At 32.9% G+C, this 22,368-nt stretch overlaps 1 protein-coding gene and 1 non-coding gene across 3 annotated transcripts; one reads left to right on the top strand and one right to left on the bottom strand.

Annotated features, from left to right (window-relative positions):
* Positions 1–3,257: 3,257 nt before the first annotated feature.
* Positions 3,258–21,985, top strand: LOC140446217 (pyridoxine/pyridoxamine 5'-phosphate oxidase-like). 2 transcript variants are annotated; one of them, XM_072538759.1, is made up of 5 exons: positions 3,258–3,503; positions 9,339–9,441; positions 13,394–13,465; positions 18,622–18,825; positions 21,784–21,922. In XM_072538759.1, the coding sequence occupies exons 1-4, from the start codon at positions 3,361–3,363 to the stop codon at positions 18,823–18,825; spliced, it is 522 nt and encodes a 173-aa protein (XP_072394860.1). In that variant the 5' UTR covers positions 3,258–3,360; the 3' UTR covers positions 21,784–21,922. The 2 variants fall into 2 exon arrangements, with proteins under 2 accessions (XP_072394860.1, XP_072394859.1); XM_072538758.1 differs by having other exon boundaries at positions 3,259–3,503; positions 18,622–18,821; positions 21,784–21,985.
* TRNAE-UUC (transfer RNA glutamic acid (anticodon UUC)) lies at positions 9,190–9,261 on the bottom strand. The gene has a single exon. It is a non-coding gene; the product is annotated as a tRNA-Glu (tRNA).
* Positions 21,986–22,368: the final 383 nt, after the last annotated feature.

The following is a 22,368-nucleotide window of genomic DNA, read 5'->3' as shown; positions in this document are numbered from 1 at the left end:
TACTTCTCAGCGAAGTAAAGTTTTCTCAGTTTTAATGCCTCCACTATTTTGTTTAGCGCAGCATTTTTTCATTTCTATTGAAATAATCTTTACTCTTTATTTTCCACAGTTCAGGACAATCGCGATATAAATCTGATGGCAGGCTGATAAACTCACGCTCCGAGTTTTATTTTATCTGGCGAGTGACAGTTCATTAACAACCATCAGTACCTGCTTCAAGCATCAAAAGGGTTGCTAAACTGTTAAACTGTCAATCGATTGACTCAAGCTTTCGATCAAAATTTGATCGGCTATTATAAGAAATAATCATATCTCAGAGACTAGACGGCTCAAGACAGAAAACAGTGGAGGCATGTTGTCGAGTCGGCTAAAATCCACGAAGGGTTGCAACGCCACGGAGTAAGTAAGTAAGAGACTAGACGCGATGCCTCAGACTAGATGCGATCAGAAGCGAAATCGAACAGGAGATTCATAATCAAGAGGTAATTGTTGAACAATTCCCTAATAAAATACATACATAGATTCTTGAGTTTCTCATAAAAGAAACTCAACCTGATTATATGCAACAGAAAAACAACGAGTTGTACGATAGCCTTAACAGAAAGTATGCGCGAAGGGCTACGGGCTGCAAAGAGTCGACTACAATCGACTCAGTAATTTCTTACCAGTCAATAAGTCAATGATAACTTTTTTAAAGCATATAATGACGTTTTGCAAGACTAGAATTCTACTTCAAACAACAACAATATCATTAAATCAATATCGAAAATTATTGGCTTTAAGAAATAATCGAAGTGTTGTTGCTGAATATGAGAGTATGTCCTTTCGAACCAATTCACTTCGAAGGCTTTCAATAGTTGGAAAAATATTACCGGCATACATTTCGTATCTTGTTCTGGTTATAGGTTCAATTAAGTGCGGTTCTATTTGTCTGAATTTGCCACAATCCTTTCTCCTCTGTCTAGAAGACGATGTTTCTCCTATAATCTTGTAGCAGGTTGCTTTGGGCACTCTGGTTAAAAAACATGATTCTGCAATTGCCTTTGATTTATACAATTCAGAACACAGTCCTTTATAAACATGTTACAGTATACATTTGGCATCATCAGAGAGATATTGAACATGTCGCTTACATTTTACTACACAGCTTTGTAAATCTTCCAATTGATTAGAGGGTTCCACTGGCTCCTCAGCTGCAAAATTATTATCACACTACGGACGCCACCTTTAAAAAGTATCTTAAAACGGTAAAAGAAGTTTAGAAAGAACAGTGATAAAGTCACAACCAAACTCACTTGCAGTTCTCTATTTGAATTTAACTGAACGCTGTAGTAGTTATGGTTATACTAAAAGTATTCTTGTTTAGCAAAAGCTGATTTCACTGGTTTAAAAATAAAATATACCTACCTACCGAAGTGTACACCACTGGGCGGTCGAAACGTGATTTTTTCTGATAAACTACTTTATGGTTTTGGTCGCTCAGGCAAATATTGTTATATCTTACACGAAGGATGCATAAGGCTGCCGATACTAGAAAACGCATTATGATTTGTCTTAATAGCGATATCCGATGTTTTCATTGGCTCTTGGTTTGATGGAAACTTCAACTGGGTGACTGCCCAAATTTTCAAAATAATACTAGGCACATCTGAATGTAAATATCGATAAAAATATTAAAACTTTGTATTATTATACATCTCAGTCATTGATAAGTTTGCAGTTAATAACTACTCCTGGTAGAGTACTTTTATTTTAATTTTTATTGCCTGCTTTTATTACAGATAAATATATTTTTACACAGTCTTACCGAAATACGAGGCGACTATACCCCACGAGGCTTCAGAAAGTTCCACCCAACAACGGGGAACAAGAAAAATTTATATATGCCAAAAAACTAAAATGAGAAACCTTGTGTTAGCGACTGCATACGTTTCAAATATCCTTGCCACAGAAAAAAACAATTTTTTGAAAGAACATAGCTGTTGGCAAGGATAATTAAATGAATATCATTATTATTAAAATAAATTAGTTAAAATATTTAAATAAAGATTCTATATGCGTATATAAACTAGATATACAGTTGAAGAGACGGCTTGAAGGGTACGTAAAAAAAATTAATACAAAAATTTTCAGAAAACGACAGTGTTGCTGAAACATTAAATATAAAGAATTGTCAACTTACCCTAAGCAAGAGATTTAATGACGTAAATGAGTTTCCCAGCAGAGAATCCAGCTTGAGTAGACAAAAGATGCAGAAAAAATATTTCCTTTAGAAGTGAAGACCGACATACCAAAACGAAGTTGCCAACTGGCAAATAAACTGTCGCTTGGAACAGATCATAGACATTTTATATATGTCTATGGCATAAAATACAATCGAAACGAGTGCAAATTAAAATTAAAATTTATATAGAATATTAAGTTAATAGAAGAGTTGAACGCCAACTATTTTTAGAACGAAAATAGTAAAATAAAAGAGAAAGTTAATACTTAAATGAATAAAATGGAAAGAAATTAAAATAAATAGTTATTTAAAGAAAAATAACAAACATGTGACGTTTATAAAGTTACAAATATTAACGTTTTTAAAAACAAAATTGATGTCGAAACTTTTCAATATCTCAAGATTTTACGGGTGCCTAATTATTACGTTAGTTAAGAAATATTGAGTAGTTATAAATTGTGTTAAGTACCTACTTACAAAACTTTTTTACAAATGTCTATAACATCATCCATTTTAGGTACATACAAGTGTAATCCTTGTTAATCCAGAAATGAAGAGAATTTAAAAATATATTAACTTTTGCTCAAGTGACGTATGAAATATGGAGAAATTGCCACTATGTATGATAGTGCGATATTAGTTAAAGTTTCATACAGTTAGTCAATGTCATTCTTAAAGGTCATGTTTATCCTAAAATAAAAAAAATGCATAACCATTTTTAAACTAAAATAAATTTTTAATTTTGATTTGCAACTTGTAAACTCTCTGTATACAAGCAACTGGTTCGTTCCTATACCAAATTGGGGCTCTGGCGCAAAGCGTTTTAAGTCAAATATAGAATAGTATGTGTAGTTTTGTTATTAGTTTTTATTTATTTCCCAGAGAATATTAAACTCACTGTTAAATGTTAAATTAACTGTTATAATTTGTGTTTATATAAAATATTTCTCTTGTTGTATAATTAATATCATCATATTAATATTTATCAAAATTGTATATATTCTAGGTAAATAATTTGTTACATTCAAATTTATGTGTTTTGACATATTAGACTTTTTCTCATAAATCATTAGGTACATGTCAACTAAAATTTAAGGTATTATTGGAACTTAAATAGAACAAAAAATACTTCTAATATGGCCAATTCTCATGAAATGGGACTTGCTTGTATGGAGGTCCCACCAAATACCTCACCATTTAAAATAATGCGTGAATGGATTGACGAAGCCAAACATTGTGGTATGTTAAAGCCTGTGTTTAATATCGCTACAGCTACAAAGTAAGTTAAATAAAACTATTAATTTATCTATAAGTGTACGATATATCTGAGTTAATATAACGTAAGCGATTTAATTATTCTAATAGACTCATTTAACATAAGGTTTTATTTCTCTTTACTACTAAAAGCAGCAAAAGGTTTTCCTCAAAGAGGAATCTTATCATCTCTACTTGGTCGATAGTGTTTGACGATCTCCTAACAAAATCCAAAAAATAAGTAAGTAAAAAAGTTTTATTGCTTATTAAAGAAAGGTGCTTAAAAACAATTAACTAACTACTATTACCTGGTATTCGAAAGAAGAAAGAAGAAGCAAATCCTAATTAAATAACACTTGTTTTATATATTCATGCTTTGTTGTTTTGTTCAGTACCAAGAGGGAATTAATAAAAGACCTCGATTTCATCATATCTTTCCCTACGGCTGGTTGATTATAATAAGTTCAGTAATAATTCTAATGTCCTTCGTATCCAAATTCTTTCGTTGTAGCAGTTGTATGAGGCGGTTGTGTCTGATTTAACTGAATGCATTCTTGTAGTCTAAAAGGCAGACGTATCGGTTGATTTATACTCATGCACCTTTGGTCATTCATGGCAAATAAGGATTATCTTGTTCCAAGAGCATTCCTGAAGACAAATTGTTTCTCGCTCATATACTGTTTCAATCTTCGATAGATTCTGTTATAACAAATTTTTGATAGTGTGATTCATGAGGTTAATCGCTTTAATGCTCAGAGCGTTCTCTTGAATTTGGTTTTTTGGATCTTGGTGAGATGAAAGTGTACTTTAACCATTTTTTGGGAATAGTTCCAGTATTGACATAGAGTTATACAAATTTACCAGCACTTTTATATGTTCATCGTTGATCACTTTGATTATTTCTGCTGTTATTGTAATCAGGCTCGAGAGCTTTTGTGTATTTTTTTAGTTTTATTTCAGATAATACTTTTTCTTTTTTTGTCTTTTGTTAATTTAATTTCATATAATACTTTTTCTTTATTAAATTTGGACCGCTATCAGTGGTCGCATCAGTTCGGAGTTCTGTTCTTATAAGGGAGTTAATTGTCCGAGTAGGTTTATGGATGTTTTTGTGGGTAAAACACGCATATACTATTACCATTCCCAATGATAAACTAGACGTAGACTAAAAAATCTTATCAAAAAAAAAACTAAAACACATTAAGTTTTATTATGAAAGGTACCACTTTTGATGGTACTACCTCAATTAGAACACAATATTTTAAATAGAGGTATGTGCGTATCATGTAAGACCTCGATGACATACACTATACACACAGCTGTTTTGAAGTTGGGTTCATTTTTTTTTAATGATGAAGAACATAGAAATGTTACGCTTCGTCCATATGGAAATGTACTGCACATTTTTTTGGTTAGGTGAATGGATCCAGTAATCCGTAGTCATATTTCCAACCATACGCAACCACACACATACTGCACATTGTTACAGTTCCTGATCTTACGTAATAAATAATGGTGCTGCATTATACACAAAACCATTTACGTGAAGCTTAAGATGGAAATAAAAACGGACACACCAAATGTCGATCGAATACTCAGCAAAGTTTACAAGCAAATCGAATGAACTCTATTACATTATGTTCAGCAGCGTAAAGTATTAGATGATATTAAAGCGCTATATCCCACATGTTTAAACTATAGACAACGATTTATTACTTTTTTTAGGGGAACAAAAGCCCGTATGGTGGAGTAAGACTACGGAAATGTATAAAAATCTTATTTTCATCGTTCTTTAAATTTCCGTAAAATGTATCAAATGATACATCAAAAATATATATTCCATTGCAGATATAAATTCCAGGAAATGAGGCTGCAGATAGAGTAGCACGCGAGGTAGCATATTCACCTGAAACTGGATTTTCCAAAATATATATCCACTGCAATGTTGAAAACTTTCTTAACAAATTAATACAAAAAAAAAGGCAAATCGATTGGAAGCAAAATTCAGCAAACCTTAAACATCTTAATCCTAAAATCATCGATAAATTGGCACCACGCAACCGCCAAGACCAAGTCAAAATATCAAATTTATATTTAAATTAGACCATATGCAATATTTATATGCAATGGACAACTTACAGTAAAAAATATTATATTGGACTGTCCACGACAGCAGTCCAGGAAATGAAGCATTTCACCTCGCAAATTTTTCGTCCTGCGTGGATTGACTTAAAATTTTAACAGAAGGTAGGTAATAGCCTAAGGATCAAAATCTATATCGAACCAAAGTGCGCCACAGCCTTGGGGGTGGTTACCACCCCATCTCGGGGGTGAAATTTTTTTTTACGTTTTAACCACAGGGTTCGATTAAAAAAGTGATTTTAAACAAAAAATGTTCTATACATTTTTTTGCAAAACTGATATTTTTCAAGTTATTCGCGATTGAAAGTAACAACTTTTAGACGAAAAAATCGACGTTTTTAATCGATTTTTCGCGAATAACTCGAAAATGGTGCATTTTATCAAAAAAATTGTAGAGAACAAATTTGTAGCTTTTAAAAAGACAAATACAATTCATTTTTTAAAATGTTTTGCGATATAATAGGAACCGAAATACGGCCTATCAATGTTCAGCGGTTTTCTTCAAATGCCAAATTTGAAAGATTCAAAGTCAAATATCGGGAAAATGATGCATTTTTGGAAGAAAACTCATAAAACCTTTTTTAAAGAGCATAAATAGACCTATCATAAAAAAAAGACACTAGCTCAAAAATTGAGTGAGTTATGATGAAAATAAGGTCAATACCTCATTTTTTTACGAAAAAATCGATGAAAACAACCCCCTAACTAAAATCGATCTTCACCCTTTTGCAATTCTCTTTGTACATGTATTGTTAATACGTCCAAGAAGTTTGACCCATTTAAAATGCTTAGTTTTAGAAAAAGTACAGCTTAAAGCGAGAAACGATTTACAATTTCATATTTTTTACCCTTCTTTTTTTAAATATCCCCGAAAATACTGAATATATGAAAAAAATAAAAATGTACTAAATTGTAGCTGTTTTAATGACTAAAATTTTCCTTTATTTAGATTTGTTGTACAATGAATATTTGGCGAGATATAGCCGTTTAAAGCATCGATTTACAATCAAGCACCATCTTTTTCGAGCCCTTTAAACTCACCCCATTTAAAAACCAAGGGTTCCAAAAAGATTTAATTCACAGATCCTTGTAGCTCTTAAAAACCTCTATAAAATCATTTTTGAAGAAACACTCTATCGTTAAAAATGAAGGAAATACGTTAAAAAACCAATTAATTTTTTTAAATAGGGTACCCAGATAGTTCAAAATTAATAGCTTTTTCCCATGCTTTTACTGGCTGTGATACTGTATCTGCTTTTTACAATAAAGGTAAAAAAAAATTTTTTGATATTCTTCAAAAAAGACCGGACATGTAGGAACATGCCGAAATTTTTTACAGTAGTAGTTATAGTAGTAGTACAGAAAAACATCATCTACTATTCAGAAAAAAATGCCAATTCCTACTCCTGCTTCATCTGATAGTGAAGAAGAGGCTGCAGAAGATGAGTGTCTATACTGCCATGACTTCTCTGAAGAAGGGTGGATTCGTTGCCGATCATGCTCCAAATGGGCACATAATTCGTGTGCAGGAGTTGATGAAGATGACGATGATGCTACACACTTATGCGCTCTATGCGAAAATAATTAAAGATACATATGTATTTTATTGTTCAATACTTATGAATACAAAAATAAAGATATTTTTTACCTTCTGACTTTAGCTTTTAGGAGGTACCCTGTTCTGCCCCATAGGTGGGGCAAAATGGGGCAAATGACACATGCGTCAAAATATTAGTATACATCAGAAACGTCAAAACTACTATGTCACGCAATATTATTTTTTTACTTATTATTTCATAGAGATTACGCTTACAGCTTGAAACAAATAATTTTTAATACCGTGTATGAAATATGTAAGTTCAAATCTTACGTACCCCATTTTGCCCACCTTTCCCCTACTGCTAAGCTTGAAGATATTTTAGATGCTGGCAGATACTGTGCAATAATGTTGTACGGAACTGTTAAAGACACGCAGCTTACCAAGTTAAAAAAATAAAAGATTTGGAAGCTTTTCTCGAGCAGATGCGGTACGAACAGTTCATCAAAGCTACAACGAAAAACTGTGCGGTTAAGCTATCATCCCTTCTGCCCACTGTTGATGCCTTAGATGAGCATTCAAAAAGATGCTATTATCAAATTCAACAGTGGCTTGGCAATGAAAATATCAGAGCAACAGATTGGGGATGGTATTCCAAAGATGGTTTGTTATTACCCGTACGCATGAACAAACAACCTGTACCCGATGAACTTTTGAAAATTATTTTTTGCCAATGCAAAAAAGGATGCGGCGTTTCATGTGGGTGCAGAAAAGTTGGTTTATACTGTAACTCTACTTGTTCTGGGTGCTCAGGTGAAGGGTGCAATAATAGTCCACCAATAATTGAAGAAGATGAGGATGACATAGATCACGATGAAGATGTAATTGATGACGAATAAAATTAATATTATAATTGTTTTACCTATAAATGTAAATATTTTCAACTATTTATGTAAATGTATAAGAATATATGGTGCCTTTTTGTGTTGATAAATTTTTTTGTATTTAATTCTACTTTTTTCAATTTATATCTATTAAATTAGTTTATAAAAACTGCAATGTTGTAAAGGGTGATTTTCAAAAGTTGAAAAGTTGCAAAATTTTGGCAAAAAATTGTTTTCAAATATAGCACTCATAACAATTGATTTTTAAGGGTTGAAAGTTTATGAAATTGTATTTTAAAGTATAAAAAAATCACTTTTAACTAATACAAACCAAATTTCACTCATCTTAAGATTTGTAATGTTATTTTACAATTTTTGAAAATTAGGGGTAGTTTTCAACCCTAAGAACAATCAGGGTTCATCAGCATGACATAAACTATAAAGCAGAGGGTGAGTTGAGCTTAAATCCAAATTTTATCCAAATCGATCCAAGGCGAAATCATTTTTTTAGAATTAGTAATTTTTTTACATTAATCTCTAACAAGGGTTGCTTTTTAAGGGTTGAAATATGATGGAACTCTATTCAAAAGTATAAAATAATCATTATTTAACTAATTAAACCAAATCTTACCCATATTCAGGTTTAATATGTTATTTTATAATTTTTGACAATTAGGGGTAGTTTTCATGCCTAAAACCCTTCAGCGCACTTCGGTTCGATATAGATTTTGATCCTTGGTCTATCACCTACCTTCTGTTAAAATTTCAACTCAATCCATGCAGGACGAAAAAATTGCGAGGTTTTAACTTTTTTCGAGCTTCATTTCCTGAACAGAAGGCGGAAAGGAAAACGAAATATATGTACAGAAAAAAATCTTAGAACCTAAGAAGCTATTCAAAGGACTAAACTAATCAATAGACATTAATGTACCTACTAAAATGTGGTAATAACAGTTTTTAATCTTTAGATTCCAATATTATGTAAATAAACATTTTATAACGATTTTTAAAGTAATATCCATGTCGTTATATTAATGATACAAATCATAACCTTAAGATTCGAAGTATTATCTCTAAACTAAAAAATTTTGCTCTTTAATAACTAAATTAAAATAAAGATATTATTTGTACATAATAAACAAAAAAACTTCCGATACCGGGAATCGAACCCGAGCCTCCTGGGTGAAAGCCAGGTATCCTAGCCACTAGACCATATCGGATATTACTTATTTAAATTAAAACTTCCACTTATTTCGTTGTACGTCAACTATTAAAAATAATAAGCAACCTTTTTCAGGACTGGGGAAGTTTTAAATCGTACAATTACTTATGCAGAAATAACGGAGGAGGAAGATTTTTTCTTTGTTACTGACGTTAGAAGTACTAAATCCAAACACATAGTAAGTATCAAAATACCAAAAATTAAAATACCTAAACATATATACATATAACATATATATCTATACATATATAACGATTCTATTATCTCGTCGAACTCGATATTTCGCTAATATTATTAGCTTCATCAGGAATGCACTAAAATTATTATTAAAAACAATTATTACATTATAAATTATAATGGTCGTTTTCAGTACGGTGCAGCCTAGTTAGAAAAGGAGCATGTTAATTTGGGAAAGGAAGGATGAGAAAGGAATTTGTGGCATTAGAGTTAGAAGACCCTGATGGTTTCCAGGGCAACAAAGACCAATAGTCAGAAATACATATTTACGGTTGCCTTCCATCGATATACCTATTTTGTTCTTTGTTTTACTGTTTTGCGAGACATGACTTCATGGATGTTTAAATCTTCTTCTCTTTTATGTTTTCATCTCTTAATGTAGCTATATATTTAATTTGTTCAACGTCGGTCGTGGATTTTTTATTTATTACTATTTCTTGTAATGCGTGCAATAATTCATGAGTTGTATTCCAGATTTCATTACCTTGACCGGAGATTATTGCATTTGATCGTTCGCCAGTTCTTTTTCTTTTTTCTATTTTTTGTCATTGTTCAGTTTCGTTGTGCTCACACTGTATGTTGTATTTTTTCTTACATTTTAAATTTTATAGATATATTCCGTTAAAAAGGCGTTTGTAGTTGTGGCACTGTTGTGACACTAATGTGTTAGCCGGGACTGCCTTAATATTTGGATATCGTATATCGTCTGCTATTTATGCGAAACGTATTACCTACTCGGCTGTTAATCATGGTACCCCACTGGCAAATAAAAATAAACATAAAAAAGTTTACTGCGTAATAAAATATAACATATCACTTAAAAATTTTTAGCTTAAGATATTTTAGTCTTTGGCGTCATGATAATGCACCGCTTTCTGTGTGGAACTGCATTCTCCTAGGGTCCTGATTTTTTCTGTTATTAACTGCTGGACATCTTCTTTTATAGGTATTTTAGTATAAGACATCGTACCTACTTCCTTGTTTGGTTGTCTTCAGCAACCACCTGGCTGGTCCCTGATCAGATGGTCGATCAGTTTGTGTATGTCTATACATCCTGTGTATTCTGTTTCTGTCGAGGATGTCTCTGATCTTAAGAAGTCTTCTTGTGGCTTGGTGGAAGAAGTGTCTCTTCCTGTTCCTAGCTAACTTCCTGATTGGTGTGAACTGGAACCTTTCTTGGATGGTTGCATTTGTAATTCTGTCCTGCCATGTTGATTCATCTATGAGTCGGTAGAATGACGTTTCTGTGATCTCTAGTTTCCTCTAGTTGGTTTCGGATGTCGAAATACATACTGGCACTGCATATAACATCACATTACTAACGTAGGCCTGGTACAACTGGATCTTCTTTTAGTTAGTTTTTATCTTGATTGAATGTCTTCTCCCATTGTGAGATTTACTACAGGTGGGTTCTTCTGTTGGGCAAAGATGATGAATTGTGTTTTGGCCGTGTTGATTTTTATTTTCCACTTGTCCGTAAATTCCGATATTTTTTCCAAGAGGTTTTTTAACTTTCGTGTTATTCTTCTGTCTCCTTTTCCTGTAGTATAAATTGTGGTGTCATCTGCGTATAAGACTGTGTTGGTTTTAGTGTTGGTAGGTAAACAAAGTCTGAAACAAAAATATTATACAAAATGGGCGATAGTATACTGCCTACTGGCGTCCTTTCGTTCATTCGTTTGTGTCTTTATATAATTTAACTGAACTAAATTCTTGTGCATATGCTGAATATAAAGTAAGGTATCTTCTAAGTAAGATCAAAACATACGATTCTAATATGGAAGAAAAAAGCTTTGAGAAACAATTTTGATAAAAACTTAGCCTATTTGTCCCCTAAGAGGAGTTAATGATTCAGACCAACCAACATAGCCTAGGAAGGTACAAGCAGGCTATAAATAGCGCAGATATTCGACAATCGCTATCAGGGAGAAAAAGAGAATACGACTGTTGCCTCATTACCTTTGATGATATCTGCCACAATTGCAAGAATTGTGGTGTTGGACCCTCACCCGGCTAACCCAATCGATTTTCCATGTTGGACTTCGAAAAATAAACATTGTACTTTTTCGTTTTTTATTGATAACTCAAAATTACAATCATAACCCAGGTCAGTTCGACAGCGTAAACAAGAGACAGTGTGTTAACTACTCTACTATCAGCAATAATATTATCGTAATACCAAAAGTTGCTTTTAAATACTCAATCTGACACATAATTTCTGCTGACTCTACAGGGTCACACAAGAGGTTTTTTGACTGTTAACTTACGTATTCTTTATTTGACATTGATATCTTCTTCTTCTTCCTACTTTATAAATAGGCAAAATGCGTGTTTTACTTCGGTTTTTAGCCTCAATTGACGTTATCTGAATGATCTTCTTCCATTTGGCGATTTGTCTCTTGCTATTCGTACTATTCTATTTTCTGTCATTCTTTCGATGTGTTGATTCCATTCCACTTTTCTTCTTTTGGTCCACGCGTTTATTTCCTCTATACCACATCTCACTCGTATTTCCTCACTTCTTACTCGGTCTCTTAGAGTTTGGTTTGTTATTTTTCGTAAGACTTTAATTTCTGTTGTTTCCAGTAGTCTTTGTGTTTTCGCCGTATCTGCTCTTGTTTCCGCTGTGTACGTCATTATCAGTGTTATTGTTGATTTATATATCCTGGTTTTCGTTTCCGTTGTGAGGTATTTGTTTCTCCAGATTGTGTTGTTGAGACATCCTGCTGCTCTGTTTGCCATGTTTACTTGTTTTTGTACTTCTTCTTCCACTTTTCCGTAGCTTGACAGTTTTATTCCCAAGTATTCAGTTTCCATCACTTGTTCTATTATTTTGTTATTTACGACTAGTTTACATCTTCTCGGTTCCGCTGATATCACTATCGCTTTAGTTTTCTCTGTTGAGATCTCCATGTTGTATATGAGCGCCGTATCTTCGAATTCTTTAATTAATCTTTGTAGGTCATCTTCATTTTCGGCTGTTATTATGGCGTCGTCGGCGTAGCATATTATCCTTATTTTCTTTTCTCCCATTCTATATCCTCTTCTTTTTTTAACTTTCTTTATGATTTCATCCATTATCAGATTAAATATTAATGGGCTCAGCGAATCTCCTTGTCTAATGCCAGTTTCATATTTGATAGGTTGTGATAGTTTTCCTTTACATCTTACCATAGCTATGTTATCTTTATATATATTCTCAATGGTTTTTACTAAATCCAGTGATATTCCCTTTTCATATAATAAATGTATAGCGTCCCGAATTCTCACTCTATCAAACGCTTTCTTCAAATCTATCAGACACATATATGCTGGTTTGTTGTATTCCAGCGACATTTTTCCAGCGTCTTTTATTTGTCTTATTACAAAAACTGCATCCGTGCATAATCTTCCTGTCCGAAATCCTTGCTGTTCCTCTTGCAGAGATATTCGTTCGTTTATTTTTGTCGCTATTATTCTTGTTGTCAATTTGAGTGTTGTATTTAATAGATTTTTTGCTCGATAATTATTGGGGTCTTTCTTATCTCCTTTTTTGAAGAACATCACCATGATCGCTCTCCTCCATTCATCTGGTATTCTGTTCGTGGTGATTATTTTATTAATAAGAAGTTGCAGTTGTTGTACAAGATGATCACCTCCATATTTTAAGAGTTCATTTGGTATTTGACCTTCTCCTGACATTGATATGAATCACGTAATGTTTTTGGGTATTACGATGTTATTCTAAAGCTTATATTTTAATAATTAAATGTAACCAGAATATTAAAAAAAACCTGTGTGGGATATTCCACAGAGTCGATAAACAAAAATTGGTACACAAAGAATGCATTTCATAAAGACGAAGGCCTATTCGTTTATATTGTTATAAATTATAAAATATTTGTACATTTTAGGCTGAAAACCCAACTGCAAGTGTTTGCTTACTATTGTATTATTTAAAAGATGGTATCACTATATCTAGACAGGTATGTACATTTATTTATATTTCGCCACTGCCTGATCTGTATAGCTCAAAAATCCTACTTCACGTTCTGCATACTGAATCGCTTCCTTAGTCTACCTTTCCTTCTCTGCTTTTCGACTATTTCGTATAAAATTTTCATTTGTCCAGGAGCATTCTTGCCACGTGTGTAAGCCACCCCTTAGAAGGTCAAATTTACTTATAACTTCCCAAGACATACCTTTCATTGTAGATCCTTCGAATTATTTTTCTTTTAATACACAGCCTTTTCATGTACCAGATTTCAGCAGCGAACTTTTCCACTTCGCTGCTGCAACAATAATAGCAGTATCAGTGATTAACGACTTTAATTTTAATTTCCCTATGCAGCAATATGGACTTTAGCAGCTTAACATTAGCACACTATCCCCAGTTTCTTATCATACATATGTGAAAAACACAGATTTATAAAAAAATTTGTTTAAATTGTTTGTCATTTATTGTATATCAGATCTTCAATAATGTTAAGTAAATCATATCAATTTACAAAAAGATATGCATGGTAATTTTGTCTGCTTGTATACAACTGCTTAAAAATTTCTTTTTTATAGTTAAGAAAGCTATTTCTTCGAACTTCACAAATATTTGTATTTTTGTTTTCTTATCGTAGCCTCGGAGGATTAAAAATACTTCAGTATATTTAATAAATCAGTAGAACTAAAACTTTTACTAACATAACCGACGCATTATAGGTACTGTTAAAAGAACTCTAGGTAATGTTACTCAGAAGTCTTAAATATCGACAAATAGAAATCTACACGTACCTGTCAATCATTACCTTTTTTAAAAAGCTATTAAGCTATTGTAAGAATTGATAAGAACGCTAAATAAATAATAGTAATTTCTAAGAATTACGGTAAAATGTGATAGTTGAGGATCAACAATCAATACAAATGGGAACAATGAAGTTCCCAATTTTAAATAAAAACAAAGAAAATAAAAGACATACAATAATAAATTCCAGTCGCATTCCAGTCTGGTTATATCATATTAGTATTGTGATATATTTAGGATTTTGATGTACCTTTGTTTTTTTCTTCTTTATTCTATATTCTATATTCTATATTTAGAGTCATTAGGATGACTTTTTTACTTCTTTATTAGGATGATATACAGTGTGTCCGTAAAGTATGGAAAAAATTCGATATTTCCTAAATGAAAAGCCTTTTTAAAAATCTAAAACATGTCGATTTTTAAATTTAATGTTCTAGATTTTACAATAAAATTTCATTATACAAGGTGATACACATTACAGTGATGACATCATCGGCTCTTTTTTTAAAAGTAACACTCTGTATTTTAGGACATTTTGAGATCGATACAAATGAGCTGATTTCAAAAAAGTATAATACTCGGGTCTAATGGATATAATTTGAAAGATATGCGCCTACGTACAATTTAGTTACAATATTACGTAGTACATCCTACTGTTCATCAGTTAGCGCTACAGCCCTTCGTGAGCCCTGGCATACCTCAAAACATTCTTCCATCCTTCCCTGTCAAGTATCTGTCTTCTCCATCCCCTTACTCCAATCTCCCTTAAATCGTCCTGCATATCGTCCAGAAAAGTGAGTTTAGGTCGCCCCTTCTTCTTCTTCCGAACAGCCTATTTAGCATGGTTATTTTAGAAGGATCACTTTCATCTATCGGCATAACGTGACCCACCCATATTAGACGGTTTATTTTGACGATTTTCACAATATCTGCATCACCAAAAAGTCTGTAGTTTGAAATTATATAGCCTTTTTCACAGACCCTGTTCGTTAACTACTTCATATATGGTCCTTAATATTTTCTTTCAAAGATTCGTTGTAATTCTTCATATCGGGTCGTCATTGCTCATGCTTCCGATCCGTAAGTGAGCACTGGGCGAATTATTGTTTTATAAAGTTTGCACTTTGTTGCTCTTGAAATTTTTCGCTCTTAGTTGAGGGCCTAGGTCAAAATAACAGCGGTTAGCCACGCATATTATTTTTCGTATTTCTTTGATGTGTTGTTTTTCCAGTCAACCAGTGACCCTAAGTAGCACAACTCTGCCACCGTTTCTATAGTTTCGTGTTGCACCTATAAGTTGTTTTGTTGCATTCTTGATATATCCGGCTTATATTTAGTTTTCTGTGAGTTAATCAGAAGTCCGATGTTTTCTGCGGCGTTTTTAATACGTGTGAAAGCTTTGACTGCTTCATTTCGGGGTATATATTGTACCCGTTAAGTTTATTCCCGAATCTCTCAACTTTTTCTAACGCTAGGTTAACGTGCATGATGGCGCATCTTTCTGGCGCAGTCCTCGTTAGTTGTAAATGGTTCTGAAAGATCTTCTTGTACTCGCACTTTACATTTAACGTTCCTCATTGTCATTTTAATTAATTCTACAAATCCTTTTTATATTCCAAATTCAATGATAGCCGAATATAATTGGTGTCTGTCAACAGTATCGTGTGCTGCCTTAAAATCTACAATGATGATAAAACGGTCATCAATGGTCAATCTGTTTTTTAAAAAGCCTCTTTAGTAGAATTTTATTATATTATTAGTATACTGTGCCAATCGTTCATTAAGTATCAGGGACAAAATTTTGTATGCCGTATTAAAAACGGAAATCCCTCTAAATCCCTCTTAAAATTGGAACAGTCAAGCACATTTTCTTTTTTGTGTATAGGGCATATAATTCCAGTATTACAATTTCCTTGATAAGCGCGTTCTTGCCATACCTGTATCAATAGTTTGTGAAAGAGGGTTTCAAGTGTTTCACCGCCACATTTAAATACTTCTAGATTATCTGCTCCGGGTGACTTGTTCCTGGCTAAAGTGACTAAATTGCTTTATTCATTTCTTCCAAAATTGATTAAGTTGGTAGCTCAGTTTCCTTTTGTTCTAGTTCTATATCATCTCTACCTTCAGCTCTACATTCTCCATTAAGAAGCATACTAAAGTGTTCCTGTCACCTTTTCAGATTCAAGTCAAGATTCATTATAAATCTTGACTTGATTCGCTGTGGCTTGAAAACTTTTCTTTTTGTGTTAAATTTTTTCGAACTCTTTATTAATTTTTGTCGTTTGTACTTTTTTTGTTCCTTCTTTCTCTTTACTCGATATTTTTCAACATTGCTCCTAGTTCTTCTGTTGATTATTTTCAGATACGCGTCATTATTCTCTTTGGTTACACGTTTGCATTCCTCATCAAACTAGTTGTTTCGCTACCTTTTGGGTATCTCACCCAAAACTTTATCTGCGATCTTTTGCAGCGTGGTTTTTATAATCTCCCAATTTGTGTTAAATTTAGTGAGATTTACTTCACTTCTGGGATGTTCTGATAGTTTACGATCTAAGCATATTTAAAAATTTCTTACGAAGTCAGTACACTTTAATTCTTCAACTATATATTTGTATATTTTTGGCTTAGTCTTATCGTTCCTTACATTTGATATTTGATATACGTGTTCTGACCCTTCTAGCTATGAGATAGGGATCGGAGTCAATAATTGTGCCTCTATAACTGCTGCAGTCTAGTACATACATTTGATCCATATCTTGAATCAATCAGTACGTAGTCTGTCTGATTTTTGGGTTTGTTGATCTGGGATGTCCACATCACTTTATGTATACGCTTATGTTGAAAATATGTACGACCGATTGTCATGTTCAGAGATGCTGCGAAATTTTCAAATCTCCTCCCATTATCATTAAATTCTTCGTGTATGCTATGAGGTTCTATGGTTGGTCTGTACAAATCTTCTTGTCTTGCCTTAGCGTTTATGTCCCCAATAATAATATTAATATACCTTAACGTCGTCATTGGGACCTTGTCTATATGTTTGTTCTAATTTCTCATAGAATTCTTGTTTTACGAATATACCGATGCATTATAGGTACTATTAAAAAACTACTTAGTTCTCGAAATTAAAATTAAAATTAAATTAAAATTATTAAAAAACTATTAAAAAACTTAATCGAAATCTGCACTTACCTATCAATCATTACTTTTTTTAGAAAGCTATTTAAGCTATTATAAGAATTGATAAGAACGCTAAATAAATAATGGGAATTTGTAAAAATTACGGTATTTAAAGATAGATAGAAAGAAGTTCCCAAGATGAAGCACCTCCTCCTAACTTTGGTCATGTTGCTCAGAATTTTTACATATTTGATGATAGATGGATTGCCAATCAGTCCGTTAGAGTCCGTTTCTTTAGCCAGCTCGTTCTCCTGACTTGGCTCCTTTAGATTTTGGCATTTGGGGTTACATTAAAAATCACGTATTATCCAAACCTGTTACGACAAAGGAAGATATGATGCAGAGAGTCTTACTTGCTTTTAAACACCCGACCATATTTTCAGAATTACAAGGCATAACTTAATGAAAAAAGGAGATGATGCTAATTTTGAATACTTATTATAAAACTTTACCTGTTTAATATTACATTTAATTATTTTAGTTTGTAAGTTATCGAATTAAATTAATAAAAATAGGTACGTAGGTACCTAGTCAACGCTTTTAATGATATCCGTAGTTAATAATCCTTTCATGCTATTGGTTACTTTTCAGAATTACTAACTTATGAAAAAAATAATAAAATATCACCTTAAATAATGGAAATCATGGCTACCCTTTACTAATGTTGAAATAATTAAGTGTTGTTATGTGTTAACTTAGATAATGAAATATCTCAAAAGTGGTTATATTTATTTGGGTATAGGGAATACCAGTACCAAACAAATGGGCTTAAAAATACAGCGGAAAATGTAATAAAATACAGGGTGTTCTATAAGCAACTTATAAATGATTTAAATTGTGCATGTTTGCGGCTCAGATAGAAATCATTTTAGAATGAAAAGTATGTATTAGACACCCAGAATTTTAAGTTTATATTTTGAGACAATGTGCTGTTTGACGGTTCTTGTAAATTTCTACAAAACAAAATATTGGTACGTCAATATTGTGACCCCGAACTCGAACGGAACCATATCCCTCTTGATAATGGCTCCAAAATGGGTGCCGACATAGATGTAAATATATTGTACGCAGATTTAACGTCAAATTTAATACAAACACGCCTGCCAACTTTAAACTGGCGGATATTTAAAAAATAGTAGTGATTATTATTTAATTTATATTTTACAGGTACGTTTCTTTGGACCGGTGGGGCAACTGCCAACTGATCAAACTTCAGCCTATTTTGATCACATACCAGAGTTTATGAAAGTTAAGTTTCATATTGTTCAACAAGGAAAATTACTCGATTGGGAAACACATAAGAATAAATTCGACTCACTTCGACAACAGTGTGAAAAAGGATTGGAACTGAAAATGCCTTCAACAGTGTAGGTAACTAATAAGATTCTACACTCAGCTTTAATTTAATAACACTTTCATTAACCTGTCGATCATAGCCAGACTATCCAAGTGTCTTTGTTGTTTTGTGTCCAGAATGTCAGAGCGGGCTCTGCTAAACCTAAACCGATTGACTATTAGAAGTATTTACATTTGCATTAAATAAATCTCAAATAAACAATTTCCTTATTAAAATGAAATAATAGTTCTCATTTTAAGGAATATTAGTTTTCACTAAGGTTGTAAACGAATGGAAAGAATTCTATTCAAAAAGAGTTATCGATCCGTTAACGATATCGTTATATTCAAAAAAATCATGATGATGTAGTCTTTGCTAGTTTGGAAAACTTTTGCAATTACATACTTGCCAATTTCAATTTCATAAATGGGTTATGTACAACTAATAAAACAAGCAGTTCAATTGAACCCGGTCTGGCAGCCTGAGAGACCCCGATCAAAGCAGGTTAACGTAAAGGCGCTGTTTTCCTGTTATCTCTAGTGGCTTATCTATCATCGGCTGGTTCGGGCCTCAAGTTACGCCCAGTTCGTCGACTTGGCGCTCGAATATGTGGGCTCCTCTTGTCCGTTTTTGGGTTTGTTAGTGTTTTGGTGGCTTTTGCATTTTTTCTTAGTAATTATATTTTTGAGAGTTGTCTGAAACATAAATATCAAATTAATACATTGCTTGCTGTGCTTCGATCAATAGAACGCATACCATAGTATCTCTCGCAGTATCGGGCTTAGGTGGTTTTCTAGCTCAGCGAATTTTGTTCTGGCTTTTTCTTCTATTGTGTCTATCTCCCTTATTTGACTCAGTTCTCTGAATAGGAATCGTTCAACTAAGTATCTGGGCACATTTGCTGCTGCTCAGGGGCTGTTATTGTGAGCTAATTGTATCTTCTTATTATTGCTGTTACTTATGTGTCCCCATGCGAGAGATGCATATGAATTATTGGTATTATGATGTTCTTTGTCAATCTCAGTTTTGTTTCCATGCGAGGTTTACTTCTTCTACCTGTGAGTGAATAGCTTCTTATTTAAACTCTGGCCAGTATTGTTTTTTGAACTGTTCCGACTACGTGAGGCGTAAATGTCAATCCTTGTTCCATTATGACTCCGAGGTATTTCGCTCCTCTTTTCCATTAGATGGGATTGTGTGCACTGTCAGCTGTTCTTCTGAGTTATTTCTTCTCTTTTGAAAGACAACCGCTTGTGTCTTCTTTAGCTGTGAGTTGATGGCTATTTTCTATTGGATACTCTATTCTTCTGTTATCCAATGCAGTCTGCAGGTTGTTTACCGCTATATCTACGTTGTCCCCAACACTGTTTAATGTTTAGTCGAACTAGCTAGGTAAAAAGGCACTTAAGAGACAGCCACATGGAATCAAAATCAACAAGGAACTACTTATTACTATTGGATAAGCGGACGATACAGTATTTCTATCAGAAAATATCGAAGGACTCCAAATTCTACTTGATCGTATTCACGAAGTAGGCGATGAAATGGGTATTAAAATAAAAATTTTAGTCTTTAGTCGTAACCCACATGCAGATGTAGAGCTTCAATTTAATGGAGTTGAAAACGTTTACAAAATTACATATTTGGGAACTGTTGTAACGGGAGTTAATTAAGCATTCAGAAATCAGATCTAAGTAACCCAATTCAGTTTAAAAATTTAAAATCCTTATGAATAATATTAATCATTGCTTATTGATCAATGCGATTGTTCGTTTATGATATTGAAAATATCGGTGTAACTAGAACACGCTTACCGAGACGCTGACCTAGTGAGATTTGCAATGTAATCAAAAGCTTATTTAATATTGTGTACAAATTATATTAGTAAAATATGAATGCATAAACAAACGCACATGAGGTAAATACCTGGAAAATAACGGGAGTATATCATTAAGAATTAAGAGTTAACAGTCGAAGCTAGTATTGTCATCCGTCAACTGCGTACTCTCTCTATTATTGTACTTAGAGAACCAATAAAGTAATTATGAGTATCCAGTGAGTTCTAGTTAATCAACTCCATGCAGGGGGTAAACTACCCCTAGAGTTCCACTATATGGAACTCCTGATGAAAGCAATCTAATAAACATTATATGATTATTCAATATTATTATACTGTCACAATGGACTAACTAGATTCAGACATAGAAATAAAACGAAGAATAGAAATTATTAAAACCATTTTTATGAAAATGAAGACATTTCTTTGCAATAATCATCTCAATTTAGGTGTAGAGAAAAAAAAACAGATTTCAAAAGAAGAAGAAACTGACATGTAAAATCACCGGTTGTTCAAGCGTTGTTTCTGAGAGAACGGTTCATCCGACACGAAAAGTGCTAATTATTAACATTTTTGTTTAAAATTAGCTAGCTATATTTCTTGTTTGAAACATGTTTTTACGGTATACATATTCTTGTTAAATCGATGTTTTCTGTTTTCTCTTCTACGAGGGGGGGTTTTAGGGGAAGCCCGTAGGTAGGAGTAGCATACTTTCTTGCATGTTTTGGAATCTCAGAATTGAGATTATCGGCAAAACTCAGCTTGTTCGTATGATTTTTAGACATTCAATCTCTGATGACTGGACTAGTATGGCAAATTCTAGGAGAGAAAATCGTTGTTCACCGACGAAAAATAGTTAACAATGCCGCTAAAAATCTCTGGACAAACGATAATTAACCTGATACTATCGAAAATATTTTTGGAAATTCATCCGATGAACTATGAAGAAGAAGACGCATTAAAAAACACATAGCCACACACACGCAAACACACGCACGCACACACACGCACTTACACACTCACACTCACGCACAAATACACGTACTCGCACACATTTTCTCTCACGCACACCCACACGCAGATGCATACGCATACACACATACTCTTCTTTAGCTGCAATTTTTATCTAGTTGAAATCTTATTTGTTGATTTTTAGGATTGCCTATCGCCTTACTCCAGTAGAAATGGATTTTTATAATGGAAGAGATCATTGTATCGCAGATAGAATTATTTTTAAAAGTTGTGGTAATGGAAAATGGTGTCACCGAAGAATTGGACCTTAGTATCAAAACCAGAAACAGACTTTATACAATATACATAATAAACATTTTTGAAAGAAATTTCATTCAATTTCAACACAAGATGCCATATTTACCCATAAATTAAAATTGATAAATGTTTAGTGTATCTGTTTAATTTTTTGAATATACTATAAATTTTGGGCATCTTTCATTGATCCGTAACTGATCCCGTAACTTATATACTTAGTTTTTTCTTTGGTTGAAGTAACTTGAAAACTTTTTAGAAGAGTCATTATTTCTGTACAAAACCTCTGTTTTATATAAGATTTTATTTTCCCCACCAGTTTGTTTGCCTCGAGTTATGATTATTCTTTTGGTTTCACTGATGCCTATAACTTTTTTGAGTTAAGGTGCTGTATGTTTTATGTCATACAGAGTGCATTCAGAGTCTAGCTTGCAAACCTGTCCTTTCTTAGAATAGATTTCATATTTGTTTGGTG

The sequence above is a fragment of the Diabrotica undecimpunctata genome, chromosome 7 (assembly GCF_040954645.1).
Source record: "Diabrotica undecimpunctata isolate CICGRU chromosome 7, icDiaUnde3, whole genome shotgun sequence".
Lineage (NCBI taxonomy): Eukaryota > Metazoa > Arthropoda > Insecta > Coleoptera > Chrysomelidae > Diabrotica > Diabrotica undecimpunctata.
Note: the sequence above shows the minus strand (reverse complement) of the source record. Positions and strands in the feature narration are given on the sequence as shown.